At 41.7% G+C, this 25,332-nt stretch overlaps 12 protein-coding genes across 16 annotated transcripts; 7 read left to right on the plus strand and 5 right to left on the minus strand.

Annotated features, from left to right (window-relative positions):
* Positions 1 to 66: 66 nt before the first annotated feature.
* LOC6731812 (U6 snRNA-associated Sm-like protein LSm4) lies at positions 67 to 992 on the minus strand. The gene is made up of 4 exons (XM_002078911.3): positions 882 to 992; positions 780 to 821; positions 619 to 717; positions 67 to 482 (listed from the first exon to the last, which is right to left on the minus strand). Exons 1-4 carry the CDS (start codon positions 882 to 884, stop codon positions 162 to 164), a joined length of 465 nt encoding a protein of 154 aa, XP_002078947.1. The 5' UTR covers positions 885 to 992; the 3' UTR covers positions 67 to 161.
* Positions 993 to 1,247: 255 nt separating this feature from the next.
* LOC6731813 lies at positions 1,248 to 2,144 on the minus strand. The gene is made up of 3 exons (XM_002078912.4): positions 1,744 to 2,144; positions 1,526 to 1,669; positions 1,248 to 1,465 (listed from the first exon to the last, which is right to left on the minus strand). The coding sequence occupies exons 1-3, from the start codon at positions 2,049 to 2,051 to the stop codon at positions 1,300 to 1,302; spliced, it is 618 nt and encodes a 205-aa protein (XP_002078948.1). The 5' UTR covers positions 2,052 to 2,144; the 3' UTR covers positions 1,248 to 1,299.
* A 323-nt stretch (positions 2,145 to 2,467) lies between these two features.
* On the plus strand, positions 2,468 to 5,205 carry LOC6731814 (ionotropic receptor 75a). 2 transcript variants are annotated; one of them, XM_016179928.3, is made up of 6 exons: positions 2,492 to 2,809; positions 2,863 to 3,347; positions 3,417 to 4,220; positions 4,278 to 4,564; positions 4,826 to 4,965; positions 5,026 to 5,205. In XM_016179928.3, exons 1-6 carry the CDS (start codon positions 2,635 to 2,637, stop codon positions 5,106 to 5,108), a joined length of 1,974 nt encoding a protein of 657 aa, XP_016024503.1. In that variant the 5' UTR covers positions 2,492 to 2,634; the 3' UTR covers positions 5,109 to 5,205. The 2 variants fall into 2 exon arrangements, with proteins under 2 accessions (XP_039147142.1, XP_016024503.1); XM_039291208.2 differs by lacking the exon at positions 5,026 to 5,205 and having other exon boundaries at positions 2,468 to 2,809; positions 4,278 to 4,502; positions 4,826 to 4,903.
* Positions 5,206 to 5,272: 67 nt separating this feature from the next.
* LOC6731816 (ubiquitin-40S ribosomal protein S27a) lies at positions 5,273 to 7,448 on the plus strand. Its single transcript, XM_016179931.3, has 3 exons — positions 5,273 to 5,373; positions 6,696 to 7,036; positions 7,220 to 7,448. Exons 2-3 carry the CDS (start codon positions 6,716 to 6,718, stop codon positions 7,367 to 7,369), a joined length of 471 nt encoding a protein of 156 aa, XP_016024506.1. The 5' UTR covers positions 5,273 to 5,373; positions 6,696 to 6,715; the 3' UTR covers positions 7,370 to 7,448.
* LOC6731815 (ribosome biogenesis protein NSA2 homolog) lies at positions 5,290 to 6,593 on the plus strand. 2 transcript variants are annotated; one of them, XM_016179930.3, is made up of 2 exons: positions 5,290 to 5,373; positions 5,726 to 6,593. In XM_016179930.3, the coding sequence occupies exon 2, from the start codon at positions 5,754 to 5,756 to the stop codon at positions 6,531 to 6,533; it is 780 nt and encodes a 259-aa protein (XP_016024505.1). In that variant the 5' UTR covers positions 5,290 to 5,373; positions 5,726 to 5,753; the 3' UTR covers positions 6,534 to 6,593. The 2 variants fall into 2 exon arrangements, with proteins under 2 accessions (XP_016024505.1, XP_016024504.1); XM_016179929.3 differs by lacking the exon at positions 5,290 to 5,373 and adding an exon at positions 5,382 to 5,608.
* Positions 7,449 to 7,553: 105 nt separating the features above from the next.
* On the minus strand, positions 7,554 to 10,533 carry LOC6731817 (prolyl endopeptidase). Its single transcript, XM_002078916.4, has 9 exons — positions 10,341 to 10,533; positions 9,646 to 10,241; positions 9,447 to 9,589; positions 9,228 to 9,387; positions 9,050 to 9,169; positions 8,908 to 8,988; positions 8,450 to 8,841; positions 8,115 to 8,387; positions 7,554 to 8,056 (listed from the first exon to the last, which is right to left on the minus strand). The coding sequence occupies exons 1-9, from the start codon at positions 10,444 to 10,446 to the stop codon at positions 7,657 to 7,659; spliced, it is 2,271 nt and encodes a 756-aa protein (XP_002078952.1). The 5' UTR covers positions 10,447 to 10,533; the 3' UTR covers positions 7,554 to 7,656.
* Positions 10,534 to 10,977: 444 nt separating this feature from the next.
* Positions 10,978 to 15,889, plus strand: LOC6731818 (kinesin-like protein KIF21A). Its single transcript, XM_016179932.3, has 12 exons — positions 10,978 to 11,156; positions 11,613 to 11,676; positions 11,775 to 11,913; positions 11,978 to 12,402; positions 12,464 to 13,034; positions 13,098 to 13,440; positions 13,498 to 13,629; positions 13,684 to 13,875; positions 13,934 to 14,136; positions 14,199 to 15,181; positions 15,243 to 15,324; positions 15,393 to 15,889. The coding sequence occupies exons 2-12, from the start codon at positions 11,621 to 11,623 to the stop codon at positions 15,411 to 15,413; spliced, it is 3,147 nt and encodes a 1,048-aa protein (XP_016024507.1). The 5' UTR covers positions 10,978 to 11,156; positions 11,613 to 11,620; the 3' UTR covers positions 15,414 to 15,889.
* A 250-nt stretch (positions 15,890 to 16,139) lies between these two features.
* On the plus strand, positions 16,140 to 17,594 carry LOC6731819 (replication factor C subunit 5). The gene is made up of 6 exons (XM_002078918.4): positions 16,140 to 16,281; positions 16,338 to 16,402; positions 16,459 to 16,909; positions 16,970 to 17,184; positions 17,247 to 17,324; positions 17,380 to 17,594. The coding sequence occupies exons 1-6, from the start codon at positions 16,244 to 16,246 to the stop codon at positions 17,529 to 17,531; spliced, it is 999 nt and encodes a 332-aa protein (XP_002078954.1). The 5' UTR covers positions 16,140 to 16,243; the 3' UTR covers positions 17,532 to 17,594.
* Positions 17,584 to 19,704, minus strand: LOC6731820. Of its 2 annotated transcripts, XM_039291209.1 has the most exons (3): positions 19,451 to 19,704; positions 18,288 to 19,383; positions 17,584 to 18,251 (listed from the first exon to the last, which is right to left on the minus strand). In XM_039291209.1, the coding sequence occupies exons 1-3, from the start codon at positions 19,562 to 19,564 to the stop codon at positions 17,779 to 17,781; spliced, it is 1,683 nt and encodes a 560-aa protein (XP_039147143.1). In that variant the 5' UTR covers positions 19,565 to 19,704; the 3' UTR covers positions 17,584 to 17,778. The 2 variants fall into 2 exon arrangements, with proteins under 2 accessions (XP_039147143.1, XP_016024508.1); XM_016178480.3 differs by having other exon boundaries at positions 17,584 to 19,383.
* A 620-nt stretch (positions 19,705 to 20,324) lies between these two features.
* On the plus strand, positions 20,325 to 22,461 carry LOC6731821 (WD repeat and FYVE domain-containing protein 2). Its single transcript, XM_002078920.4, has 6 exons — positions 20,325 to 20,667; positions 20,738 to 21,085; positions 21,347 to 21,459; positions 21,522 to 21,648; positions 21,712 to 21,908; positions 21,970 to 22,461. Exons 1-6 carry the CDS (start codon positions 20,507 to 20,509, stop codon positions 22,248 to 22,250), a joined length of 1,227 nt encoding a protein of 408 aa, XP_002078956.1. The 5' UTR covers positions 20,325 to 20,506; the 3' UTR covers positions 22,251 to 22,461.
* Positions 22,458 to 23,626, minus strand: LOC6731822 (small nuclear ribonucleoprotein-associated protein B). Its single transcript, XM_002078921.4, has 2 exons — positions 23,477 to 23,626; positions 22,458 to 23,101 (listed from the first exon to the last, which is right to left on the minus strand). The coding sequence occupies exons 1-2, from the start codon at positions 23,477 to 23,479 to the stop codon at positions 22,505 to 22,507; spliced, it is 600 nt and encodes a 199-aa protein (XP_002078957.1). The 5' UTR covers positions 23,480 to 23,626; the 3' UTR covers positions 22,458 to 22,504.
* Positions 23,627 to 23,676: 50 nt separating this feature from the next.
* LOC27206551 (ER lumen protein-retaining receptor) lies at positions 23,677 to 25,001 on the plus strand. Of its 2 annotated transcripts, none has more exons than XM_016179934.3 (2): positions 23,677 to 24,002; positions 24,070 to 25,001. In XM_016179934.3, the coding sequence occupies exon 2, from the start codon at positions 24,165 to 24,167 to the stop codon at positions 24,801 to 24,803; it is 639 nt and encodes a 212-aa protein (XP_016024510.1). In that variant the 5' UTR covers positions 23,677 to 24,002; positions 24,070 to 24,164; the 3' UTR covers positions 24,804 to 25,001. The 2 variants fall into 2 exon arrangements, with proteins under 2 accessions (XP_016024510.1, XP_016024509.1); XM_016179933.3 differs by having other exon boundaries at positions 23,677 to 23,997.
* The last annotated feature ends 331 nt before the right edge of the window (positions 25,002 to 25,332 follow it).

Below are 25,332 nucleotides of genomic sequence, written 5' to 3' on the forward strand. Positions count from 1 at the left end.
TCCAATTGCTCGCTGGATAAAAGACAGATTACCATGGCAATAAGTAGCAAAGAAAACCTCGTGATGTGAAATTATCGAGACTGTGTAAAAATGTCAACTTTTTAATAATAAATACGTGACTTGAAATGGTTGAGAAGAATTTATTACTACGATCCGAACAACTATTTCCTATTTTTGGCGGCGTGGGGCAGACGGTTCCCTTGGCCAGCAGCGCCACCCAGGCGCATCGCGTTGTTAGCAGCACCTCCGTATCCCTGGCCAGGACGATTGCCGACATTGTTGCGGTTGCCGCCACCCTGACGTCCGCCGCGCTGATTTTGCGACGAGTTGCCGCCGCGGTTTTTGTTCATCTCTGTGCGATTCCTCGACTTGGCCTGCGCGTCCTCCTTGACCATGTCGATTACTTCGTCTGGAATTCGCAGATATTTGATGGTGCTCCCGCGGATATAACATTCGGGCATGCGCCAAAACCGATCGCCATCCTGCAAAGTACACATACATATATTGCTATAAACAAGCTCTCCATGTTATCATTTTTCCGGCTGTTTACACATCAATACGATTGTATTGTCGCAAATTTTGAGCACCGGCAATCTACATATTTAATTAAAATATTACCTTTGAGGTGCAAATAACATCGCGCAGATTAATATTCATCCACGAGTCGCAACTGACTAGATGACCATTGTATGTTTCACCATTTTTCAGCTCCACCAACTAAGTAAATTAGAATAAACAATTATATGTATGACCAATGTGCGCAAATCCAAGCAACTTACCATGGGATGGCTCTGTGCTGTTTTTAAAAGTGAAAGTGGCAGCTAAAACCCATGAAAATTAATAATTTTGCCCTTTATTTACCATAAAATAATATTGCTTACCATTTTCGTGAAGTAATCGATTAATATAGCGATAATGTGAAATCGATAGAGATGTCTATCCCTTAGTAGGAACGAAATGAAGATGAAACACGTACTTATTAAAAGCGTGTTCCGTTTTCCGATTTTTTATAACATAATTTTAAATGGAAAACAAGAGAGAATTCTATAGTCGACATCCCCGTTACTCAGCTAGGGTAAATTTCATCATTTTCTGCGATATATATCGATATTGGGGAATAAATTGAGAACAAATTTTAAAATTGTTCAAAAGTATGGGCGGCCTTAGGGCGTCGTTAGAGTTGCGCTGCGCTGAATATATATATACAGTCGGCGGGACAAGTTCACGGGACAGTCGGCGAGACAGTCTGCGGGACAGTCGGTTTTAATACTTCACCAAACGAATAACAAAACATGTAACTTATTTTAAAGCCAACCGGCTTTGCAATGACTGCAATTCATTTAGTAAAAAAGCAATATTATAGCACACTTGTTGAAACATGGACAGTGGCAATTCTAGAGTTCGATATTCCTTATTTTGGAGCTTGAAGTGGAGGACTATTGTAGGTTTATCAATTTGCACGGTACTAGAAAATAAATTAGTAAAGTTTAGTACAAATAAAATAGCGAAAAGGTTGAATACTTACTTTAATGATAAGGAAATGTTAATTCTCCATTGCAACTTTGACATTTTGACCCGGTCCATTTTAGTATCTGAAAAGTTCTTGCTCAGTACGTCTCGATGGTTTAGCAAAACTTTGCAGATATCTTCAACATATTCTTCTGTTAAACTGTTAATGATATTAATAAAAATTATGTTAGTAACGGTCAAGTTTTTCAAGTACATATGCATATGAATACTTACTTTAAATCGTCCATTAAACATTTTCGCAGCTCATGATGCTTCACAACGCCCTTGGGATATCTTAAAAAGATTTGCATTGTCAAGAAAACCATTGTAAAAAGTTCACAAAAGTTCGGAGGGATCTTGTGCCCTCCATTTGTTAGTTTATTAAGTGCCAGGGAAAGCACTTCCGACGAAGACTTCTTTGATTCGATGTAGTGCACAGACACTTGAATAAGGACACGCAACATGGACTTAGTCAATTGCGGAGTGAATGGAGTGTATGGCTTAACACTCCTTAAAAGATTATATCTAAACGAAGACGACATATTGAATATTCATAAATTTTGTACAAAAACATAAACAAACTAGAAATGATACGTCTTCGATATGAGTTATTTCGATATTCTGTGCTCACAATCGATATTAATCGTACTGTTTTTTTTTAAATTAACAGATATGGAATGAATATTTACATAAATCAACAAAAAAGAACTGTAGCTTTGATTTTTTATATTAGTTTTGATAAAATAAGAAAATAAACATGTTATTTTTGTATCTTTAAATTTACTGCAAATGGGTTATCCATTTTGATAAAATATTTCAATAATTCGGTTGTTTATTATAAAAATATTTAAATATCTTATTAACTACTTGAATTTAGTTTAAATTACTACTAACTGGTTTAATTTTGTCATAAGTGCTTGGAGTAGTTTACTTTCTCATTAAAAATGTATGATCCAATTTTACCTGTCAATCAAAGCTACACTTTGAATCAATTAAATTATTTCTGATTAGAGGGTATAGGAGCTGCTTAGCAAATTATGAACCAATTGAAATTAGAATTCGTAATTAGCACCTGCAATTCATGCTGTCAATCAAACAAAAGACCTTACTATAAAATGGCACAACATGCCCGGCAGGATAAACAATAGTAAAATGAATCTCTTAATCGGTATGTTTATTTTAATACTAGCTGCAGGTGAAGGTGAAATAATTCCGAGTATGGAAGAATCCGTTCTAACTAATTTTGTGGCAAGTCTAGTCAAAACCAAGCAAGCAATAGTGTTTTCATGTTTATTTAAAGGTAAGCAATGTGCAAAATTACAATAAAGGCTTTAATCACATATTTATTGATAGATTTTAGAGAAATCTCTCTCGCATTGATGAAAATCAATCAATTTGTGAGCGTAGTTAACCTTAACCAAAGTTATTCACTAACATCCATATTGACGCGGGAAAATTACGCTCGAACTTCGGTGCTGGTAAATGCCAGATGCAGTGGATCGTCTGATCTTCTTTTTGAAGCCTCTGAAAATAGGTATTTCAACAAAACCTATCAGTGGTTTCTCTGGGGTGTTGATCTCGAGGTTCGATCCCTATTTCCTTTAAATCTCAACTATGTTGGTCCCAACGCCCAGATAACCTATGTTAATGAAACCACAGATGGTTATGCGTACTGGGATATTCATTCGAAAGGACGACACTTAAAGTCGCATTTGGAAATCAATTTGATAGCAACGTTGATAAACGATACATTGAATATCGCTTGCGATATTTTCCATTTGCAAAGCATTGATTTTCGCGGGCAATTTAATGGATTAACTCTAAGAGGAGCAAGTGTTGTAAGTAATGAATAAGTAATATAGTAATATAGCTCATTAGATTATTGCCACTTAATTTTTGTTTCCTAGATCGACAAGGAGGATATAATCTCAAATGAACAGATTGAATCAATTCTTTCGCGACCAACTAAGGATGCTGGAGTGGCTGCTTTTATTAAGTATCACTACGAGCTTCTAGGACTTCTGAGAGAACGTTTCAACTTCACGGTCAACTTCCGAAATTCTAGAGGATGGGCTGGACGCTTGGGCAATACTACCTTTCGATTGGGACTCTTGGGAATCGTTATGCGAAATGAGGCAGATATAGCCGCATCCGGTGCCTTCAATCGAATTAATCGCTTTGCAGAGTTTGATACAATACACCAGAGTTGGAAATTTGAGACGGCTTTTCTATACCGCTACACTTCCGATTTGGATACTCATGGAAAGAGTGGTAACTTTCTGTCGCCATTCAGCGACAGAGTTTGGTTGTTCTGTCTATTAACCCTTGGTGCTTTTAGCATTATTTGGGTGCTATTTGAAATTATCGACTGCAAGATATTGCGTAGACGAGTTAATAGCCAAAAGCTGGAACATTTAAATCAGAAAAGGCCGGTGATTTGCATTAAGACCACATGCATTGAACGAATTTTACAGACTTTTGGAGCTTGTTGCCAACAGGGTTTGGACCCGAATCCTGTAGATCGTTCAGTGCGCTTTCTGGTAATGACACTGTTCCTATTCTCCCTGGTTATGTACAACTATTATACCTCTTCCGTGGTGGGCGGATTGCTTAGTTCTTCAGATCAGGGTCCCTCTACAGTCGACGAAATAACTGCAAGCCCCTTAAAAATATCATTCGAAGACATTGGTTACTACAAAGTCTTATTCCGAGTAAGTTCATTCAAAACATTATACATTTATATTACTATTACACGATTTATTTTACAGGAAAGCCAAAATCGATCAATTACAAGATTAATAGAGAAAAAACTTTCTTCGTCAAGAAGTTTAAATGAATTGCCGATCTTTAGCCACATTGAGGATGCTGTTCCATATCTCAAAGCCGGCGGATTTGCTTTTCATTGCGAAGTGGTGGACGCTTATCCGGTGATCTCAGAATATTTTGATGCCAACGAGATCTGTGATCTGCGTGAAGTCTCCGGTCTGATGGAGGTTGAAATTTTGAATTGGATTTTACACAAGAACAGCCAGTATACCGAGATTTTTAAAACAGCGTAAGAATTGAGTCATACGCATGTTTTTGTTTTGATTCTGTCTTTGCTTAACTGACCCAAAAAAAAGAAACCACAAAATCGTTCACTGGTTTTATTTATTAATTTAATCCGGTCTTATCTGTGTTCCACATTAGTATATTTCCCAAACATTCCTTGCGAAATACGATTTGCTTTTCGCCATTGGCAGAACGGCAAATCTCTTTCTCAAATAGTTTTATAATTATTTTATATTTGTAATTTGTTATATATTTTCTCTTGTAGTATGTGTAATGCCCAGGAAAAAGGTTTCGTGGAGCGCATTCTTCGACGGCGGCAAATTAAAAAGCCAGCCTGTCAATCATTATACACCGTTTATCCTGTGAGCTTGTCAGGAGTGCTACCTGGATTTGTAATTTTAATTTGTAAGAGTATAACCAAATTTTGCTAGAATTATAATTTGTATGTATGTTTTTATTCAATAGGCGGATTTGGAGCATCGCTTCTACTTTTGTGCTTGGAGAAAGTATATGCACATTTTGGACTACGAAAATTAGGCGGTTTTTAAATTTTTATTTATTTTTGTTTTCTTTTATGATAATTTTGTTAATGATTTGCCATATTTTATAATTATTATAATAAAGAATAGTATATTAGATATCGTTCCTGCTTCATCCCAGTTTATGTTCTATTCCACGCGTTCCAAAAATAAACGCGTAATTCAAAATATATGTAAAAGCAAACTCCGAATGCAGCCCTGCGCTCAATTTTTCAACTTCCTGTCACGCTGTGTGTGTGTTCTTTCTTTCCTTTGATTCTGTTGCCGAAGCAAGGTAAGTTTTTGGGGTTGTTAGATTTTAAGCATCGGTTTAGTGAAAATTAACATACAAATACAAACTTAAAGTAGTCCTTAACACTTGTAAACTTTTACGAGTGATATAAATGACACAAGTTGATTGAACAATGCGAATGATTGCAGTGCACATGTAAAATTGACAAGCAATCAAAATTGCTAAAAGATACCCGTGAACAAAAAAAATATTGTGAAATTTAAATTTATACATTAAGGTAAGTGAATTTCCGCGTGATTAGTTATCTGTGGATGGCCACACAGGCTTCCCCAGGAAACATATTTCGCACACCCCCAACCGTCCACATGTTATTAACCACATGAATGTATTTCAGAACTGGTCTACAGAATTAACAAGTAACAATGCCGCAGAATGAGTATATGGAACGCCATCGCAAGCTGTATGGCCGGCGATTGGATTACGAGGAGCGGAAACGCAAGAAGGAAGCGCGTCTTCCCAAGGACCGAGCACGCAAGGCTCGCAAGTTGCGCGGCATCAAGGCCAAACTCTTCAATAAGGAGCGACGCAATGAAAAGATTCAGATCAAGAAGAAGATCCAGGCCCACGAAGAGAAGAAGGTCAAGAAGCAGGAGGAGAAGGTCGAGGATGGAGCCCTGCCACATTATCTGCTCGACAGAGGCATCCAGTCCAGCGCCAAGGTCCTGTCCAATATGATAAAGCAGAAGCGCAAGGAGAAGGCAGGCAAGTGGGATGTGCCCATTCCAAAAGTACGCGCCCAGTCGGATGCTGAGGTCTTCAAAGTACTAAAGACTGGCAAGACAAAGCGCAAGGCATGGAAGCGCATGGTCACAAAAGTCACCTTCGTCGGCGAGAACTTCACCCGCAAGCCACCAAAGTTCGAGCGTTTCATTCGACCCATGGGTCTGCGCATGAAGAAGGCTCACGTTACGCATCCAGAACTTAAAGCCACCTTCAATCTGCCCATCATCGGCGTCAAGAAGAACCCCAGCTCGCCCATGTTCACTTCCTTGGGTGTAATCACAAAGGGTACTGTGATCGAAGTCAACATCTCTGAACTGGGTTTGGTAACGCAAACGGGAAAAGTTGTCTGGGGCAAATACGCTCAGGTCACGAACAATCCAGAAAACGATGGTGTTATCAATGCAGTGCTGCTTGTCTAACCCCGAAAATGTCGCTACCTAATTTAAGAGTTTGATTTAATAAACAAACATATACAATAATATGAACCATCGTTTGATTCTCTTAGCTTATTATACTATTAGCTGTAGCAATGTCATATATATAAACATATATTTATAACAACATCTTTTCGTTTCTTGCAGTTTGGTGACTGGAATACAAGATGCAGATCTTCGTTAAGACCCTCACGGGCAAGACCATCACTCTTGAGGTCGAACCGTCGGATACTATCGAAAATGTCAAAGCCAAGATTCAGGACAAAGAAGGAATTCCTCCAGATCAGCAGCGTCTGATCTTCGCTGGCAAGCAGCTGGAAGATGGCCGCACCCTCTCTGACTATAACATTCAGAAGGAGTCCACTCTGCACTTGGTGCTCCGCCTGCGTGGTGGTGCCAAGAAGCGCAAGAAGAAGAACTACTCCACCCCCAAGAAAATCAAGCACAAGAGGAAGAAGGTCAAGCTAGCTGTCCTGAAATACTACAAGGTACACACAACAATCTACCGCCATCCGAAAACATTCTGATCTGTTCTTGGAATTCTTGAGTCTTGGTCTTGTGCTCATTGGCTTAAGATTTGGATATCAGAGTGACTTTATCAGTGCCCTATGTTGAATGAACATCTATACGAATCTCAGTATTTAACCACTTTCTATGCTATCTTTCCATAGGTTGACGAGAACGGCAAGATCCACCGTCTCCGTCGCGAGTGCCCTGGTGAGAACTGCGGCGCCGGCGTCTTCATGGCTGCCCACGAAGATCGTCACTACTGCGGCAAGTGCAACCTGACCTTTGTCTTCAGCAAACCAGAGGAAAAGTAATTTTGCTACATAAGATCATGTACGTTTCCAGAAATCAAATAAAGGTGTAGTAATTGAATACTTAATTCAATCGCTGAAACTTTACTCTTTTCATTGTTCGTTATCATGGCTAAAAACTCCATTAGAGTGGTTAATAATTGGGTAAAATTATTATTTAGTAACAAGTTAAATTGAAACACTTAAATCTCATTTAGGGTGTATAGTTTATTTGTGAAAATATTGAATACATTTTGTATACGCGGTTTTTACTCGACCTTGAGAAATGCAATTTGTTTATGGTTAACCACTCAAACGTTGATTGTGTCGACGTTAAGGCTTTTTGACAAGAAAGTCAGTATATCGGTGGCTTCCTCGATTCTCTTCGATGTCGGTTTGCCAGCTCCGTGACCCGCCTTCTGGTAGACGCGCAACAGAACCGGATTGTTTTGGAATTTCGAGTCACGAACAGCTTCCTGGAGGGCCGCAATGAACTTAAGCGAATGCAAGGGGCTGACGCGATCATCGTGGTCGGCGGTCAGGACCAAAGTCGATGGGTATTCCGTTTCGGCGCCCTTCGGAGTGTGCACATTGTGCAGCGGCGAGAACTTGTACAGGTTGTCAAAGTGCTCCTTCTCCGATGGGTTTCCATAATCCGAGCACCAAGCGTGGCCGATGGTGAACTTGTGGAAGCGCAACATGTCCATGACACTATGGAATCAATAAATTTAACACTTGGTCCCAACAAACAGGCTATCTATCTACTTACCCCACTTGAGCCACAGCAGCTCCAAACAAATCCGGACGTTGGTTGATACAGGAGCCGACCAAAAGACCTCCGTTGGAGCCACCTTGGATGGCCAAACGATCCTTGGTCGTGTACTTATTCTCGATCAAGTACTCGGCAGCTGCTTGGAAGTCATCGAACACGTTCTGCTTGTTCAGCAGGCGGCCGCCGTTGTGCCACTTCTCGCCATATTCGCCACCACCTCGCAGATTTGGATAGGCGAGCACACCATCGAATGTGTCGATGAACATAAGCCTGCAGAGATTGAAGGATGTGTTCACATACATGTTAACTTTTAAAAGTATTTCTCAACATACCCAGAGAGTCCGAAGGAAGGCAGCATGCTGATGTTGAAGCCTCCGTATCCGTAAAGCAGACATGGACGCGGCTCAACGCTATCACGTTTTTTCCTAATTATGAACATGGGAACCTTGGTGCCATCCTTGCTCTTGTAGAAGATCTGCTCAACGGCGTAGTCCTCGCGACGGAATCCTTCCAAGTTCAGTTTGATTTCGCGGAATACTGAAGGCGACTTGTCAGGTGTCTTGAAATCATATCGATAAATGGAGCCGGGATTCAAAAAGGACGAGAAGTTGTAGAATATTTCGGAGTATTTCTTCTCCCCCGATGTGCCCACAATGGTGCCGATATCCAAGTCGAATTCGCGCAGTAGTGTGCCATCCTTTAGGGAATTCACTTGCAAAACGCTCTGGAGAAGAAGTAGGGATTGAGGAATATACATATGTAAATGAATGACTGATGGGTTATAATTTACCTTCACATCTCTGATGTAACAAACGAGCAGTTTATCAGCATCAACGCACTTAACCCAGTCCAAAACATCCGACTTGTGCTCCTATAAAACGTAAAGTAGTCGTGATTAATCTTATCTACGTTTGAAAACAAACTAAACCTACGGCTATAAGCGTTTCCCATTTGTCCTCCGCTGGATTATTGAAGTCTATGGCAATAACTTGGTAATTTGGTGCATTCTTATTTGTACGGAAGAAAATCTTCGAGCCTTCGTTGGTAATGTACTGAAATAGTAAGAAAGATATACAATCTGTGTTCAAGACTTCGGAAGTTATTACTTACATCGTAGTCCGCCTCGAATTTTTCCACTATTTTCTTGACATTCAGTTTGGAAGTTATTTCCGCACCTGGCGTAAGATCAGCATAGAACACAATGTTGTCACGGCAATCTTTAACAATGGCCAGAATCAGGTATTTTCCACAATCCGAGACGGTGGATTGGCTAAAGGTGGAAAATTGATTACAATATTGTTCTAATACAATACAATTTGATATAATTACATGCGCCACGAAGGCTCTTCCGGAAACTCGACCACCAGTGTGTCTTTATCCTGGCTCTCACCCACCCGATGATAGTACAACTTCTGATTCTCATTCTGTTTGGTCTCAGATCCATCGGTTTTTCCATCTTGGTCAGGATATCTCTAAGAAATAAACGACTTGAATTTGAATTACCAGGAAGAAAGACTTCAACACTCACACCATAGAAGAATCCCTTATTGTCTTTTGTCCACGAAATCTCCGAGAACTTGACCTTTTCAAGGACCTCGCTCAGATCCTTGCCCGTCTCCGCATCTCGAATGAGAATCTTGATCCAATCGGATCCACTTTCACTCAGCCCGTAGGCCATGTACTTGCCATCCTCGGAGAAGGCCTTCTGGGTCAGGGCGATGGTACCGTCCTCGGACAGGGTGTTCGGATCCAGGAACGCCTTGCTTTCACTCTCGTCGCCCAGCGATTTCTGCTGGTACATGACGCTCTGGTTTTGCAGGCCAGTGTTCATGAAGTAGTAGTAATAGTTGCCATAACGCATGGGGCATCCGTATTTGGGATAGTTCCACAGCTTGGTGAGCTTCGTGTTCAGCTTCTTCCACTCCTCTCCATTCTCGAGGAAGGGCCGGCTTATGCTGTTCTGGGCATTCACGAATTCCTCGGTTTCCGTCGAGTCCGGATCTTCGAGCCAGCGGTACACATCCTTGATCTGGGTGCCATGGAAGTCCTCCGCCACGCTTTCATCCTTCCGAGCAACTGGATACGCGAGCTTAGCGGACAAAGTACTTGGCATGGCTCTGGTAACTTTGTTGGATTTATTACACGTATGAGTATATGTATTAATCTTTCGCTTTCCGGCTTTTGCAACTCATCCCCATTAGCTATATATATATATATACTTACGATTTGAAGGCAATTCTCGATGAATGTAATTTCTGGGCAGTGCTTTGGGTACAATTATTTGGCAAATTCGGCGGTAGAGCAGCGGGCCTCGAAAAATGGTATGCATTTGCAAAATTATCAATGCAAAAATGGAACACTAATTTGCGATACTTTCGATAGGTGTTAGGGGTACTCCTTAAATTTTGCTACTGCGAATTATATATCGCCGCCTTCTTATAACTAGTTTCGAAATAAAATTCTGTTGTAATGTTACTTATTATATTACTATTTATTTAAATATTTGCATGCACAAAGCAAAAATTATGAACAATTTTAAAAAAAATTTTAATATATAAGTAAGCTTACCAATTGTAAGCCGTTATTTACCTATTTGTGTTGATATCAATCTTAATGAAATCTTAAAATCAATGTTTAATTTAACTATAAAATAACAACTGGTTAGGTAATATCAACCAGGTTCCGGTTTATTGAATAACAAATGCTATTAAAAACACCAAGTACGTAACTTCGTAAAAATATACCACACACGCATAAAAAAATACCATTGCCTCATATATAGAAATTCATGCAAGAGTACCCCCAATAAAATACCGCAAATGTCAGGTGTGGACAGACAACTGTGGCTCGAAATTAATCGGCCCGTGAACAGATTACCTCTGTTAAACCATATGTTTTGGTATCGGGAGGCGAGTCGAGTCGGAATATAAACAAAATCGAATCAAGTCAAACTGACCGAGCAAATGAATTGAATTGGAATTACGCGCTGTTTTTAGTTCGTTTAATTTGTTAGCCACCAGGAAGCGCTTTATTTGTTCGGTATGTAGCTTTGCTTGAACTTTTCGTACATCGATTGTACTGGGGAATCGAAGTTTTCACAAATTTTCCTTCCATATGTATGTTTTTCTTGATCAGCAACTTGTAGGCGCATATGGATGTACCTATGCTTGTATGCATAAACAAACATTTTTGAATGTATTAACTCAGCTAACTAGTTATTATGTTGATCTAAAAGGTAATACAGAACTTATTCAGTTTTATGCACTTAGTTGCACTTGGATCTGAACAAGTATTTGTTTATAACAATGGACCACGGGTTTCCTATGACATCTATTTATTTTCGCTGAGTTAACAATTTTATTAGAAGTGACCTTGTAACTAAATATTTTGTTGAGTATATTTCATAAGGTGTATGACTTAAGCACGGCCTTCTAGATAATATCCGGGTGTTAAATATATTGCGAATTTAATTTAATTCACATTAATTGTTTTCAGATTGCAATATGATTTCCGAAGTGGACTCCATAAATAAGGATAGTTCAGTACGTGTTGCTGTCAGGTAAGATTATTACAATTAAAACAATAATTATGACTAGAAAATATGAATAACTAAGACTAAGAGCTCCTAAAAGCATATAATATTGTGTATTTTTCCAGAATCCGACCTCAAAACTCGAGGGAGCTAATAGATATGTGTCGTATCTGCACGACCGTAACTCTTGGAGAGCCTCAGATTTTTCTTGGATCGGACAAAGCCTTTACGTTCGACTATGTTTTTGATACCAATTCCAATCAGGTAAAGTTGTCATACTAATTTCCACCTTCCCTTAAGTTTCATTCGCCTTAATTGACCATTTCAGTGTGATATATACTCGGACTGCGTGGAAAAATTAGTGGACAGTACGCTCCATGGCTATAATGCCACCGTACTGGCCTACGGGCAAACAGGATCGGGAAAAACGTATACAATGGGCACTGGTTTCGACCACGAGGCGGAATCATCCGATACCGTTCAGCTTGGGATTATTCCGCGAGCGGTTCGTCATATATTCAGTGGTATCGAACAACTGGAGGGATCCAGCTCTTCAGAACACTCAGCGGCTGGTGGAGGTCCGCAGTTCAGTCTGGCTGTTCAGTACATCGAATTGTACAACGAGGACATCTTCGATCTGCTGGACCCGTTCAACAAGAACAGCAACTTTAAGATACACGAAGATGCCAGTGGACAAATCACAATATCTGGGGCTTCGATAAAGCCCATTTATCAACCGCATGATGCCTTAAAGTATGTCTAATTTGTAGAATATAATAGAACACACGTTCTAAGCTAATTATCTATATTTTAGGTATCTTCAGCAAGGAGCATTGGCTCGCACCACCGCATCAACAAAAATGAACGACCAGTCTTCCCGCTCGCACGCACTGTTCACGATTTTTGTGCGCAGGCAGCGACTGCTTACCCCCAGTGACAATGTACCGGATAACGACCTGGAGACCCTGACCTCCAAGTTCCATTTCGTTGATTTGGCGGGTTCGGAAAGGCTCAAAAGAACTCAGGCCACCGGCGAGCGGGCTCGCGAGGGCATATCCATAAACTGCGGACTTCTCGCACTGGGTAATTGCATTTCGGCGCTCGGCGACAAATCAAAGAGGGCTCTGCACGTGCCCTATCGGGACTCCAAGCTGACGCGACTTCTCCAGGACTCACTGGGCGGAAATAGCCAGACCTTGATGATCGCCTGCGTGTCGCCAAGTGATCGAGACTTCATGGAGACACTGAATACACTGAAGTACGCCAACAGAGCCAGGAATATTAAGAACAAAGTTAAGATTAACCAGGACCAGAGTTCCCGAACTATTTCGCAGCTGCGTAGGGAAATTGCAGCATTGCAATTGGAGTTATTAGAGTATAAACAGGTAATATGTTTATTTAATCAAACCTCGACCTAATTTCTAACTTAAAAATGCCATTTCTTACAGGGTAAGCTGGTAGTGGACTGCGAGGGCAATACCACCATTTCGGACACATTTAATGAGAATAAGTTGCTTCTATCGGAAATCAAAAGGCTTCAGCAAAGGCTAAAATCATTGCAAAGCACGATTGCCACTTTGACCCAGAGGAATGCAGATCTGAAAACCAACTTGGATTTGAACAAGTGGACTAGTGACGACAATTCCGATGTTGAAATAGCGAAAGTGGTGGGCCAATATATGCTGGAAATCGAAGAACTCCAGACCAAACTAATAGAATCTGAGGAGCATCGCAAGCAAATGGAAATTAAAGCCACTACTTCACCTAGAAACGCGAAACCCGTTTATGATGGTAAGTGTTATATGCTATGATATATTATAATCTTAAATCTATGTATTCCAATTGAAGGCGACATCATAACCAAGGCTAAAAAGGATTTGGAAAGAGAAAGGGAGCTTCTGATGTCGCGATCGTTGCCAGGAATTCAAAATCAGAATGTCAGCTCTGAGGAAAATGAAGTGGCCAGTAGTGATTCTGAGGGTAAGTTAAATATTGCATTTTACGCAAATGAATTAAAAATTAATAATCGCACAGAAGAGGAAGTAGTAAAGGATTTGGAGGCCATCGATAATGATATTGAAATGAGAACCAAACTAATTGAACAATTGGAGCTGACCAACTCGAGATACGAACAGATGCGAACGCATTACGAGGAAAAACTATCTGTTTTATATTGCAAAATCGAGAACACGCAAAAAGAACGCGACGATGTCCTGGCAAATATGAGTAAGCAATCGAATCAAAAGAATATAGCTATTTATTAACGATTACAATGACATTGCAGCTACATCTGTGTCAACGCCATCGAAGGATAGTTTAAAAAAAGTGAAAACAGACTATGAAAGCAAGATAAGTCATATGCAAACTGAGATTAGGAAGCTGCAAAATGCGCAAAGGGAACATGTTCGAAGTCAGCAACAACTTAAGTCCCATGAAGTTCGGATTGGCACGCTGCGCAATGAGCTGAATGAGTTGAAGTTCGCAAAAGTAAGTTGACGCTGATGTCAAATCTGTACAAATTACAAATCTCATATCTCCCAATTATCCAGGTTAAGTTAATGAAAAAGATGTCACAACAATCTAACCGGCACAAGCAGGAGGAAAGTCGCAAATCAAAGGAAATTGCTCAGCTGCTGAAGGAGCAGCGCCGGCAGAAGAATGCTGTTCTATCTTTAGAGGCCAAAGTGAGTGCTAAGGAGCAAATTCTGAAGCGAAAAACCGAAGAAGTGATTGCCCTTCGCAAGAGCCAAAGGGGAAAGTCCGGCCAGAGGGCACCGGCTCACCTAACATCGAAAATTGCCACCCTTGATGGGTTTTCCACTCGATCCGCACGACATCGATGGGAGAATCTGTACCGCAACATATTGCATGCGGCCAGAAACAGGCAACTGATCACACAACTGGAGAAGGAGCTGGAACGCTTGATACTGGAGCGCGAAGATCTCTCCCGTGAGCTGAACATAATGGAAAATGGACAAACTGCTGACAGGCAAACGGATGAATTCAACGAAGTGGATAATCTCAAAACAAACATTAGTTATATTCAGGAGAATATAGAGCATGTGCAGCAGGCCATTATGGAGTTCGAGGACACAAAGGACACTGTGCAGAGCCATGTGAATAAGATACAAAGTCTGCTGGACGAGGTGTCAACAGTGGCGGAAGCCAAGTTCATCTTACAAAAGTTTTCGGACACCGCCATTGTCATGTCGTGCAATTTGGCCATTGCCGAATCTCATTTGCAGGAGAAGGAATCGCTGCTGAAGGAAGTTAAGCAAGAGAGTGGCATTCAGCAGCAAATTCTGCAGCATTTCCTATCGCAAAACAGCAATGTTCATATAGCCGACATATTTGACGCCCTTAATCTCAAGGGCAGTAACATCGCAAGTAGTGTAAATCCAGGTTCTCAAAAGTCTTTGATCAGCAATGCCACATACGACATCCCGCAAGACGACAAGAATTCCGAGTTCCAGCAAGTGGAAATGCGCCGAACGACGAGTAGAAGTCCTTCGCCTTTAGGAAATTCCGATCCGTAAGACTGATTGTATTTCCAATATTTTGGATTAACTCTAAACCATATATTCTTCCTTCAGCTTCGATAAGAGCCCCAAAGTGCGCAGACGTACCGCCAAGCGACAAGATCTGCTTTTTGGGGACACGGAACTTCCAGAACAGGTGAGCTTAGTTACTTATTTTGAAAATACCTGTTTCTAAATGACGAATATTATGATTTCATCCGCCAGACTTTTAATAAAATGACGTGATCGTGCAATCGAAGATGAGGTCATGTGACAACAGCCGCGGTTGGAATTGAAATCTATTAATTGGTAATCGCTTGCGAATAAATAATCAAAAGACAGTGTCAATAAGTTACTAAGTTATTATTGTAACTATATTTATTCAAAACTAACTTACTAGTGCTTCCGTTTGTTTTTTTGAATACCGAGTTAAGGTCCTGTGCAATTGGTATCTGTGCAGTTGTTCAAAATAAACAAATTTTAGAAAATATCATAATACTGTATTAATAAATTATATAAGAGACTTAGAACAATACCATGCCTTAAAATATACAACAATAAACTTAATTTTATCTTTTTCTGTAAGAACCAAGTTATTCAGCAGCTTTTTGCTAGAAACTAAACTGTTGACCCGAGTTTTGGATATCCTATATTTTACAGTTATTGTAAATCAATTAATTTTAAAGCTAATTCTAATAATAAAATTATATTTTATTGGCTAACATTGGGAGACTTATTAAAATATTAAAAAATGAAAAAGTGTAATTAGGACAATGGAACAATAAACTGTATAATGTTATATTGAAAGTTACAAAAAGAATTTTCTTTTGTGGTTAAATAATATTATTTTTATAGAAATTTGTAAATACATAGATTAGTTTTCAAAAATTTGAATTTGATAGCCTACGCATGTGTTAAAAATAAATCGATGAATTACCGCTTACCGTCGATTACCGTTTATTTTTCCGCTATCTTGACATTAATCGAACTATCGCTTTTTACCGGCAATTCCGCATTTGCAACTGGCTTCCATGCACATTTAATTTAATTTTTTACCAATATCTCAACTTATAGTTATGTCGGAGACCAGTGGACCCGCAGTGCGCATGCCTTGGTAACTTGCAATTCGACCTTAGAGATCCACAAGTAATACTATGTTCATTTCTTCAGGGTGGAGAAGTACAGACCAAGCGGACTCGATGATTTGATATCTCACGAGGAAATAATATCAACAAGTGAGCATTCTGAGCGTTTAGCCATACAAAGCCACCACATTTAAGTGTACTTCTAGTTACCCGCTTTATAAGCCGCAAGCAGCTGCCCCATTTGCTCTTCTACGGACCACCTGGCACGGGAAAAACGAGCACAATCCTGGCCTGCGCTCGCCAATTGTATTCCCCTCAGCAGTTCAAGTCTATGGTTCTGGAGCTAAATGCCTCGGATGACCGAGGCATCGGGATTGTGCGCGGTCAAATCCTTAACTTCGCGTCCACACGCACCATTTTCTGCGACACCTTTAAGCTGATCATTTTGGACGAGGCCGATGCCATGACCAACGATGCCCAGAATGCCCTGCGCCGCATCATTGAGAAATATACGGACAACGTGCGCTTCTGTGTAATTTGCAATTATTTGAGCAAAATCATTCCGGCCCTGCAGTCGCGTTGCACCCGTTTTCGGTTCGCTCCATTATCTCAGGATCAGATGATGCCGCGACTGGAAAAAATCATCGAAGCCGAAGCGTAAGGCCTTTCAACTGCATAAAATAGCTTTTTACTAACCCACAATCTATCAACTTTCAGCGTTCAGATTACCGAAGACGGCAAGCGGGCACTGCTAACCCTTGCCAAAGGCGATATGAGAAAGGTCTTGAACGTCCTGCAGAGTACAGTGATGGCATTTGATACGGTCAACGAGGACAACGTTTACATGTGCGTGGGCTATCCGTTGAGGCAGGATATTGAACAGATATTGAAGGCCTTGCTATCCGGCAGTAGCTTGGAGGACTCCTTCAAAAGTATGATGCCATTTGGATTGGTAAAAGATCAAAGCTAATGTTTCTTTCTTCTCTATGCATAGCTGTCGAAAGTGCCAAGTACGCAAGAGGTCTCGCTTTGGAAGACATCATTACAGAATTGCATTTGTTTGTTATGAGACGTAAGTTCTTACTATATCCTCATGAAGTCATGTTATTGATATGTATTCCGAACAGTTGAGCTGCCCATGTCGGTCATGAACAAGCTTATTGTTAAGCTAGCTCAGATCGAAGAGAGATTGGCCAAAGGATGTACAGAAGTGGCTCAAACGGCAGCTCTGGTAGCCGCCTTCTTTATTTGCCGGGATATGGTTTCAATGGAGAAGTGAAATATTGTGTATTCCAATAATAGGGTAGAATTAAATTATAAATACAAAAACATAAAAAATGTACACAATTTATTTACTGCATGCTTCTCTAGTTTAACAATCATTAAAAAGTGGTTGGTAGGAGGTAGGAAATGCCTTTTGTTTTTTGTGATCATGCGAAACAATACATGCATAAAGAGACTAGAATTCTGTGACGAATTATTTCCAACACAAAGTTTTCAATTGTCCTAAACTGAGTAACCAATATTTAAGAGAACCCCTCTGATTTGTACCATTCGTGGAACTTCTCGATATGCTCAAAGATGCCGCGCTCTTCGCTGCGGCACCATACATCGTCTGGTGTTATCTTGAGGCGTTCCAAAGCTGCCTGCGAAGTGTCCTGAATGCGCGGGTCATCCTCTTGAAATCGCAACACACACGTACCAATGCACTCACCCATGCATGTGCCGTGCTCAAATTCGTAGATAACCAAGTAGAAAAATGGTTCGCCGGGGCATTGAAAGCCCGATTTAAGCACAAGTAAAGTATTTGGATCCTCTCTCGGGAGTGACGGTGAGTTGGGTGCTTCGACTACACCTTGTTCCTGCGGCTGTGGATAATCGAAAGTTTGTGATACTAGCTGCGTAGAGATAGGTGTTCTGAATACTGGCTGCTGTGAGTCTGAAATTGCGTTTAATGCTGTTGGCTGCGTTAATTCAGGGTTTACGTTTATTGCTGTTGCCTGCGGTGAGTCGGGGATCTCACTTACTGCTGTTGGCTGCGGTGAGTCTGACATCTGCCCTCCTTCTGTTGTTTGCGACGAGTGGTTCTCATCGATGGATGTCTTTGGCGGCTTCTCTGGCGAATCAGGAATTTCCACTATCATGTCCTCCTGTGGCGGCGATAAGGACAACCTCTCGCTTGTTGCGTTAGATTTTGGTTGGCTGAATATCACCGTGATATTACTACTTCGTTCGCTATCGTCTTCTTCGGAGAAAACAGGAGTCTGGGTTAAGGAGCGAGTTGCAGCATCGGGTCCCAGTTTTTGCACATAAAAAGAGCCATCCACCTGGTTGTCGCCGTCGGCATTGGTTTCTTCTGTTGTGCGAGCTGGTCCTTCGGCGATCCTCTTCTCCACGTCCAGGCACAAAGAGCACTTGAAATCTGTACGCTCGCGCTTCTTGGGCAGGCGCAGGGCGCCCACCAAGCATTTCAGATGAGCAGAAGTGGCGGCGCAAGAAGTACAGCATAGTATGACCCACGATAATCTATTATAAGTTCTGCCACTGGGGCACAGGCAGTTGGGCTGGTCGCATTTCAAATTGCGCTCGTGGAGCTCCCTATAGGCGTTCCGTTGCTTCTCCCACGTGGCATCGCGATCGGGCACGAAAACCGACTGCAGGCGTATGGAATCCCTGAAACGTTCCGATCGACACCAAATGCAGCGCAAGTAATATCCGGAGGTCAGCGCATACTGACGCATGCATTTCTTATGGGCGAATCCTAGGCGGCAGCAGTCACCGTACACAACGCAATGCAGCTCCACCTTATAGATAGAACTGAAGCAAATGGGGCAAGTGACGTTCCTCGGCGGTTTCGACTGCAGCTGTCGCTTGTAATCATCCATTGGCCTGCATTTGTAGCAGTAGCTTTTGTATTGGCCGCAAAACTCGAAAACGGCGCGATTCTCCAGGCCGCACTTCAAGTGAAACAATGTCCGGCAACGATCGCATTGCAAACTGGCCCCAATCTTATTGCAGTACCAACATTTCCTCTTTTCCGCGGCGGCTGCCTCCTCGCGGATGTCGCGAAGCAGAAAGCCCAGGATTCCGCTGCTATCTCCGCCGCGCTGCGGCAAATGAGTTGAGAGGAGCTGGTGGATTGGATCAGCAAGTTTACATTATTGGAAGTTCTTTCCATTTCACAACAATCGCACTTACCAGGCAAAAATAGTGCACCTGCAAGTTGCGTACAATCATCCATTCGCCAAAGACCAGATCGTCAGTGTCCGAATATTTGCACATCAAGCATTGCAGCTCCTTGTTATCCTCCATTTGTAAACTGGCCGCTCAGACTAGTTTTGCTGGACAGATCAACTCGTTTGAGTGCTATTATGAATACATTTTAAAACTAATAACATGTTGTGTACTCCTTTTTTACTCTATTGGCGGGCAAGTATTTTGAAAAGCAATAAATACAACAGAGCCTTCTTATACTTCAATTCCAGAAAGCACATTTTTGGAAAAGCGCTGTTTCCACTACGCAACACTCACAATGTACTAATCTGCTTAACTCGCTATATTTTTCGCTATATATATTACTTTTCTTATTTAAATATTATAATAAAATCATTTATTCATGTTTAAATATATATTTAAATATTTTAAGAACTTAACACAATAAAAACGTCGGATGCAAATATTTTGTGATTAATAATTATATGACATGACTTTACAATAGCAAACTGAAAAGTAGCCGTGCGTGAATCGTAGGTTTTATTAGATATGCCATTATGAAAATCATAAGACTATACAGTTATAAAGCCATTTCTACGAATCAAGATTCAAAGGCTCGTCACGCTATATTAGTTACATGTATGTAAATAAAATGTGGTTGTGCATTTGCATTGGTAATTATCTTTAAAGCTGCAGATACATCACACAAAATACCTTATGTATTGTTAATAGCAAAATAATATACAATTATATGCAAATATTTACCCAACAATTAAGAATTTATTGGTATTCCATCGATTCCACTGTTCCGCAGCAAACCTATACGTGGCGTCGCTATCTAGACGAGCTTTCCAAAAACAAAGTTTAGTATAGTATATTTAATGTTAAACAAAATAACACTGTTTCGTTAATTGATTGTGAATCACGTATCTTCATTCACCTCCCCCAGTCCAAGAAACGGATTGTTTATAGCCGCATTATCTTCGAGTGCGTTAAATTGGGCGTAGGCGTAGGCATCGGGCTGGATCCACCTTAAATAATATGGCTGCCGAGATAAAACCAGCTCAGCGGACCAACAATGATCGCTTTAACACCTCCAAAAAGCCGGAATTGCTGAGTAAGCTGGAGGGCAGCACCGACGATGTGAACGCAGCGATCCTAATTCCGGGCGAAAACGGCGTAATTAGCGTTTCCGATGACAAGTGCGTAGCTGTAGACCATTAATAATATACACAAATGGTATGACTTACATTTTCATGTTTTTCCCAATAGAACCGTTCGCGTTTGGCTAAAACGCGATTCTGGCCAATATTGGCCGAGCATTTGCCAGTATATGCCTTCCGGCTGCACGGCCATCGAGTACGTACCGGAATCCCGGCACCTGTATGTCGGCCAGGAGAACGGAACGGTAACCCAGTACGCCCTATCCGAAGACTGCAATCGCCTGTCCTTCCTGCGGGATTACTTGTCCCATCAAGCGCGGGTAACGGCCGTGGTCTTTTCGAAAACCCACAAGTGGATACTCTCCGCCGGCAAAGATAAGCAGTTCGCCTATCATTGCACGGAGAGCGGCAAACGGGTGGGCGGATACAACTTTGAGACACCATGCACGGCTCTCCAGTAAGTATGATAAATGGATAGGGGGAAGGGGGTTGGTGCGACATTGGATATGGGATAAGCGGGTCATTTAATTGGATTAAACTGCCCTCTTTGGCACGGTATTAAACTGCAATTCTTCACGGCTATGGAATTCATTTCGAATTTGAGAACCTTCTATTGTTAATGACGTGTCGTCAACTAAGTCATTTTATCTACACAACATTTTGGCACACTGCGAAATATTCTATAAGCTACATATAATTATTTATAAACTACGTTTAGGTTCGACGCTTTGGCCAAGTATGCCTTTGTGGGCGATCATGCTGGACAGATAACAATGCTAAGGTGCGATGTTCAGGGAGTGCAACTAATTACCACTTTCAATGGACATTCAGGTAAAAAAGCTACAAATTATATTTAGTATATACGAAATATATACGAATTGGTTCATTTTTAGCGGAAATCCGTTGCCTCAAATGGGTGGAAGGCCCTCAGCTGTTGTTTAGCGGAGCGTGCGATCAGTCCGTGCTAGTTTGGGATGTTGGTGGCAAACGTGGCACCATTTACGAGCTGCAGGGACATAGGTATCTTCCATCTCCAATAATATTTATCAAATAAGATAGTAATCGGCACCTCTGATAATGTAGCAACAAAGTTTCCGCCCTGTCGTACGCGAATCACACGCAACAACTGATAAGCTGCGGCGAAGACTCAGTAGTGGTTTTCTGGGAAATGAATGCAATGCGGAAAGAGGTTCCTGGCTGGGTGGATACCAACAACTGTCAGCTTTGCTCCAGGCCCTTCTTCTGGAACTTCCGCTCAATGATGGACCAAAAGCAGCTGGGTGAGATAAATTGCTTACACTCGAGTTACACCTTGATTTACAAGTACTTTCTGAATGGCAGGAATACGACAGCATCATTGTCGCCACTGCGGCAAGGCCGTGTGCGACAACTGTTCCACCAATCGCATTAACATACCCATAATGGGCTTCGAGTTTGATGTGCGTACCTGTGATCCGTGCTACAAACAACTTCAGACCGTCGAGCGCCCCTCGCTGGCTTCATTCAATGACGCCAAGCATTCGATCGTCTACATGGACCTCGACGAGGACAGAAAGCGCCTGTTGACAGTGGGCCAGGACAGGCTCATCAAGATCTGGGATCTCTCCAACATCTGGGCATAAAACATCCTGTACGCACACGCACGTACCAAAGGTATAATCATTCACGAGGCGTTTCGGTCTTAGCTGGAACACCCAATTAACGAACGATGTGGCTGGCAACGAAAAAATCCAGTCCCTGCTGCTAGGTTCTCATATAATTGATGTAAAGCAATAATCATTGTATGTACGTATGCTTACATAAAACACATAAATACACGAATCCATCGATTAAGTGGTGTTTTCTAACTGAGTTTTTATTAGATTGTACTTTATACTTAATAGCCACCCCTGCCCGGTGGTGGTGCTCCACGGATCATGCTGGGCGGCGGTCCGCGCATCGGTGGCGGAGCACCGCGTCCCATGTTTCCTGGCATCGAGGGTATGCCGCCGGGAATCATGCCCGGTGGCGGGGCACCCATCATCGGTGCCCGTGGCACTCCTCGTCCCATCGGAGCCATGTGCTGTTGGGCGGGTCCGCCCACACCTCTCACGGGGCCCTGGAGACCCGCTGGCACGGCGGACAAGTTGATGGGCACTCCGCGTCCGGCCACGCGACCAATTCCCGGGCCAGGAGCTGCTCCCGGAATGGGAACTCGGGGCAGGCCCTCCTCCGGCGGCGGTGGTCCCTCCACCGTCAGGGAAACTATGTTCTCGCCGCGCAGCAGTACAAAGCCCAGCACGCGCTTCTCCTCGCGCTCCGGCACCTTGGAATTCTTCGAGCGAATCTTTCGGAACTCCTCGCAGTCGCCGAGGATCAAGTTCATGTGTTTGTCGAATGCTTTGAAGGTACCGATGAAGGTACGCGAATCCTGCAGCACGATTCGCACCCGATAATTCAGGTGCTGAATCATTTTGTTGTTCTTGCCGATCGTCTGCAAAAAAGGAGTTCACAGGATTAAATTGTGAAATACAATAGCATGCATAAAAGTCGCGCCATCTTTTGCAAGCCATTTCGACTCTATTTAAAAATGCCGGTACTTATAAAAAATTGTGTAATAAAACCACGGAGTTTAAACTAGTAAATCTCAGCGAAATGACGAAGTTCACTATAAATCATTCTTTTCAACAAATATAAAACACTTAATTAGCAAAAACAAATTGTTTTATTTATTCGCATGCATGTTTGTATGTATGTATGCCTATGTAAATACGAAATCGCAACCGCGAAATTAAGAATCTATGAACTAATACAACTAAACAAAACTTAACCATTGCAGTCAGATGCTTAAAACAGTGTTTTCACTTACCATTTTATTTGTTTTCTGCGTTAATTATATCTCTGGTAAATAAAATACAGATGCCGGAACCTCACCACGGCTTTTTTCGATAGGCATGAAGAATTAATCGAATGGCGTGTGCGGCGGTCAGCATTTTGTGGTGTTTGTCAATCGAACATATCGAATAAAAATTTGTTATTGATATTCCACATGATTTTTTAAATAAAAATTCGATCATCCCTAACAGAAAAAAGAGAAACAAGCAAAATTAAAATTTTCTCTTCCTAAATTTTATGATTTAAAGCGAGGAAAGAAAAAATTTGAATCATTGTGATTTTTTACCATACTTTTTGTTAGAGATGGTCGAATTTTCATTAAAAAAATCAAGTGGCGGCTCCTATCGATATCGATAAGCAGTGGCCATGTTATCAAACTTATTCTTATTCACCAGCCACGTCATTGTTTATGCCGACATTCTGACAAGTTTTTTTCAGAAGCGGCAAAGCCCTCAGTTCTCTACTCGTTGGCAAATTAGGCGAAAAGCAATTTTGGTAACGTATGCAGCTGTTGAAACACTGAATGCCGCCATTATTGCTATAGTATACACTCCCATTTTCATATAGGCGTGCGTTCCGTGACGCAGCCGCAGCGAAAGGAAGTAGAACAATCAAACAGCCAACCGGGCAGCCAAGTAGCCAAGTCGGCGGATTAGATCAGGATGAATATCTTTCGCTTTGCTGGGGATCTGTCGCATGTGTTTGCCATCATAATACTGCTGCTGAAGATATGGAAGACCCGCTCGTGCGCCGGAATATCGGGCAAGTCGCAGATCCTATTCGCCGTGGTCTACCTGACGCGCTACCTGGATCTGTTCACCACCTACGTGAGCCTGTACAACTCGGTGATGAAGGTGTTGTTCCTGGCCACGTCCGGTGCCACCGTGTATTTGATGTACGTGAAGTTTAAGGCCACCTATGACCACAATCACGACTCGTTCCGCATCGAATTCCTGCTGGTGCCGTGCGCCCTGCTCTCGCTGGTCATCAACCATGAGTTTACCGTGATGGAAGTGCTGTGGACATTCTCGATCTATTTGGAATCGGTTGCCATTCTGCCGCAGCTGTTCCTCGTGAGCAGAACCGGCGAGGCCGAGTCCATCACCAGCCACTACCTCTTCGCCCTGGGATCGTACCGCGCACTCTACTTGCTCAACTGGGTCTACCGGTACATGGTCGAGTCGCACTACGACCTCATCGCGATCTTCGCCGGAGTTGTCCAGACCGTTTTGTACTGCGACTTCTTCTACTTATACATTACCAAAGTTCTTAAGGGCAAGAAGCTCCAGCTGCCGGCATAAGCGGATGGATAAGTGCATAGATGTGGGGCATTTGTGTTTTGTCGGCACACATCATCAATCGACGTCAGAGTAAACAAGCGAGCGATCCACGGCCCGTTTGACAACGCGTATTTCGTCATATTATACAAAAGATACAGAATCGAGGGGATCGCCTAAGTTGTAATTATTTAATGAGAAATAAACCGAAAATCGAAAGTACACTATAAACTATGCAATACCGACATCGTACATTGAAAATGTAACAAATGTATTAATCTCCGTTTTCCGAACTGCACTCACAAATTTTAGAATCCAAAAATATTAAAAAGAAAACATTACTCCAGTAAGAGATAACGTTAATTAACAAAATCGAAACAAATGTTTTCTCTTTTGCGCGGAGGCTTATCTGAGTCGCAATAGTATCACAGAAGAGGTCATAGATTTCTTTGTTTAATTAAGAATTTAAAGTTATGCATTAAATAGCTCTTAAGCCGACTGTATCCTAAAAATTCGAGTAACTTTTAAGTCTTATCGTGTGGCTAATAGTAAA

The sequence above is a fragment of the Drosophila simulans genome, chromosome 2L (assembly GCF_016746395.2).
Source record: "Drosophila simulans strain w501 chromosome 2L, Prin_Dsim_3.1, whole genome shotgun sequence".
Classification (NCBI taxonomy): Eukaryota; Metazoa; Arthropoda; class Insecta; order Diptera; family Drosophilidae; genus Drosophila; species Drosophila simulans.

Excerpts from the sequence above, each read along its gene's own strand:
- LOC6731821 (XM_002078920.4), top strand. The coding sequence starts at position 20,507 with ATGGCTGCCGAGATAAAACCAGCTCAGCGGACCAACAATGATCGCTTT. Across the intron at positions 20,668-20,737 it reads ATTAGCGTTTCCGATGACAA|AACCGTTCGCGTTTGGCTAA; the intron begins GTGCGTAGCTGT and ends TTTTCCCAATAG. Across the intron at positions 21,086-21,346 it reads ACACCATGCACGGCTCTCCA|GTTCGACGCTTTGGCCAAGT; the intron begins GTAAGTATGATA and ends AACTACGTTTAG.
- LOC6731815 (XM_016179930.3), top strand. The coding sequence starts at position 5,754 with ATGCCGCAGAATGAGTATATGGAACGCCATCGCAAGCTGTATGGCCGG.
- LOC6731812 (XM_002078911.3), bottom strand. Across the intron at positions 718-779 it reads CAGCACAGAGCCATCCCATG|TTGGTGGAGCTGAAAAATGG; the intron begins GTAAGTTGCTTG and ends TAATTTACTTAG. Across the intron at positions 483-618 it reads ATGTTATTTGCACCTCAAAG|GATGGCGATCGGTTTTGGCG; the intron begins GTAATATTTTAA and ends TGTACTTTGCAG.
- LOC6731816 (XM_016179931.3), top strand. The coding sequence starts at position 6,716 with ATGCAGATCTTCGTTAAGACCCTCACGGGCAAGACCATCACTCTTGAG. Across the intron at positions 7,037-7,219 it reads CTGTCCTGAAATACTACAAG|GTTGACGAGAACGGCAAGAT; the intron begins GTACACACAACA and ends ATCTTTCCATAG.
- LOC6731818 (XM_016179932.3), top strand. The coding sequence starts at position 11,621 with ATGATTTCCGAAGTGGACTCCATAAATAAGGATAGTTCAGTACGTGTT. Across the intron at positions 13,035-13,097 it reads AGTTATTAGAGTATAAACAG|GGTAAGCTGGTAGTGGACTG; the intron begins GTAATATGTTTA and ends CATTTCTTACAG. Across the intron at positions 13,630-13,683 it reads GGCCAGTAGTGATTCTGAGG|AAGAGGAAGTAGTAAAGGAT; the intron begins GTAAGTTAAATA and ends ATAATCGCACAG.
- LOC6731813 (XM_002078912.4), bottom strand. The coding sequence starts at position 2,051 with ATGTCGTCTTCGTTTAGATATAATCTTTTAAGGAGTGTTAAGCCATAC. Across the intron at positions 1,670-1,743 it reads TGTTTAATGGACGATTTAAA|TTTAACAGAAGAATATGTTG; the intron begins GTAAGTATTCAT and ends TATCATTAACAG. Across the intron at positions 1,466-1,525 it reads AACATTTCCTTATCATTAAA|TACCGTGCAAATTGATAAAC; the intron begins GTAAGTATTCAA and ends TTTATTTTCTAG.
- LOC6731817 (XM_002078916.4), bottom strand. The coding sequence starts at position 10,446 with ATGCATACCATTTTTCGAGGCCCGCTGCTCTACCGCCGAATTTGCCAA. Across the intron at positions 8,842-8,907 it reads GTTACATCAGAGATGTGAAG|AGCGTTTTGCAAGTGAATTC; the intron begins GTAAATTATAAC and ends CTTCTTCTCCAG. Across the intron at positions 8,388-8,449 it reads CCTTCCTTCGGACTCTCTGG|GCTTATGTTCATCGACACAT; the intron begins GTATGTTGAGAA and ends CAATCTCTGCAG.
- LOC6731819 (XM_002078918.4), top strand. The coding sequence starts at position 16,244 with ATGTCGGAGACCAGTGGACCCGCAGTGCGCATGCCTTG. Across the intron at positions 16,282-16,337 it reads CCCGCAGTGCGCATGCCTTG|GGTGGAGAAGTACAGACCAA; the intron begins GTAACTTGCAAT and ends TCATTTCTTCAG. Across the intron at positions 16,403-16,458 it reads CGAGGAAATAATATCAACAA|TTACCCGCTTTATAAGCCGC; the intron begins GTGAGCATTCTG and ends GTGTACTTCTAG.
- LOC27206551 (XM_016179934.3), top strand. The coding sequence starts at position 24,165 with ATGAATATCTTTCGCTTTGCTGGGGATCTGTCGCATGTGTTTGCCATC.
- LOC6731814 (XM_016179928.3), top strand. The coding sequence starts at position 2,635 with ATGCCCGGCAGGATAAACAATAGTAAAATGAATCTCTTAATCGGTATG. Across the intron at positions 4,565-4,825 it reads ACCGAGATTTTTAAAACAGC|TATGTGTAATGCCCAGGAAA; the intron begins GTAAGAATTGAG and ends TTTCTCTTGTAG. Across the intron at positions 4,966-5,025 it reads TGGATTTGTAATTTTAATTT|GCGGATTTGGAGCATCGCTT; the intron begins GTAAGAGTATAA and ends TTTATTCAATAG.
- LOC6731820 (XM_016178480.3), bottom strand. The coding sequence starts at position 19,564 with ATGGAGGATAACAAGGAGCTGCAATGCTTGATGTGCAAATATTCGGAC. Across the intron at positions 19,384-19,450 it reads AGGTGCACTATTTTTGCCTG|CTCCTCTCAACTCATTTGCC; the intron begins GTAAGTGCGATT and ends CCAATCCACCAG.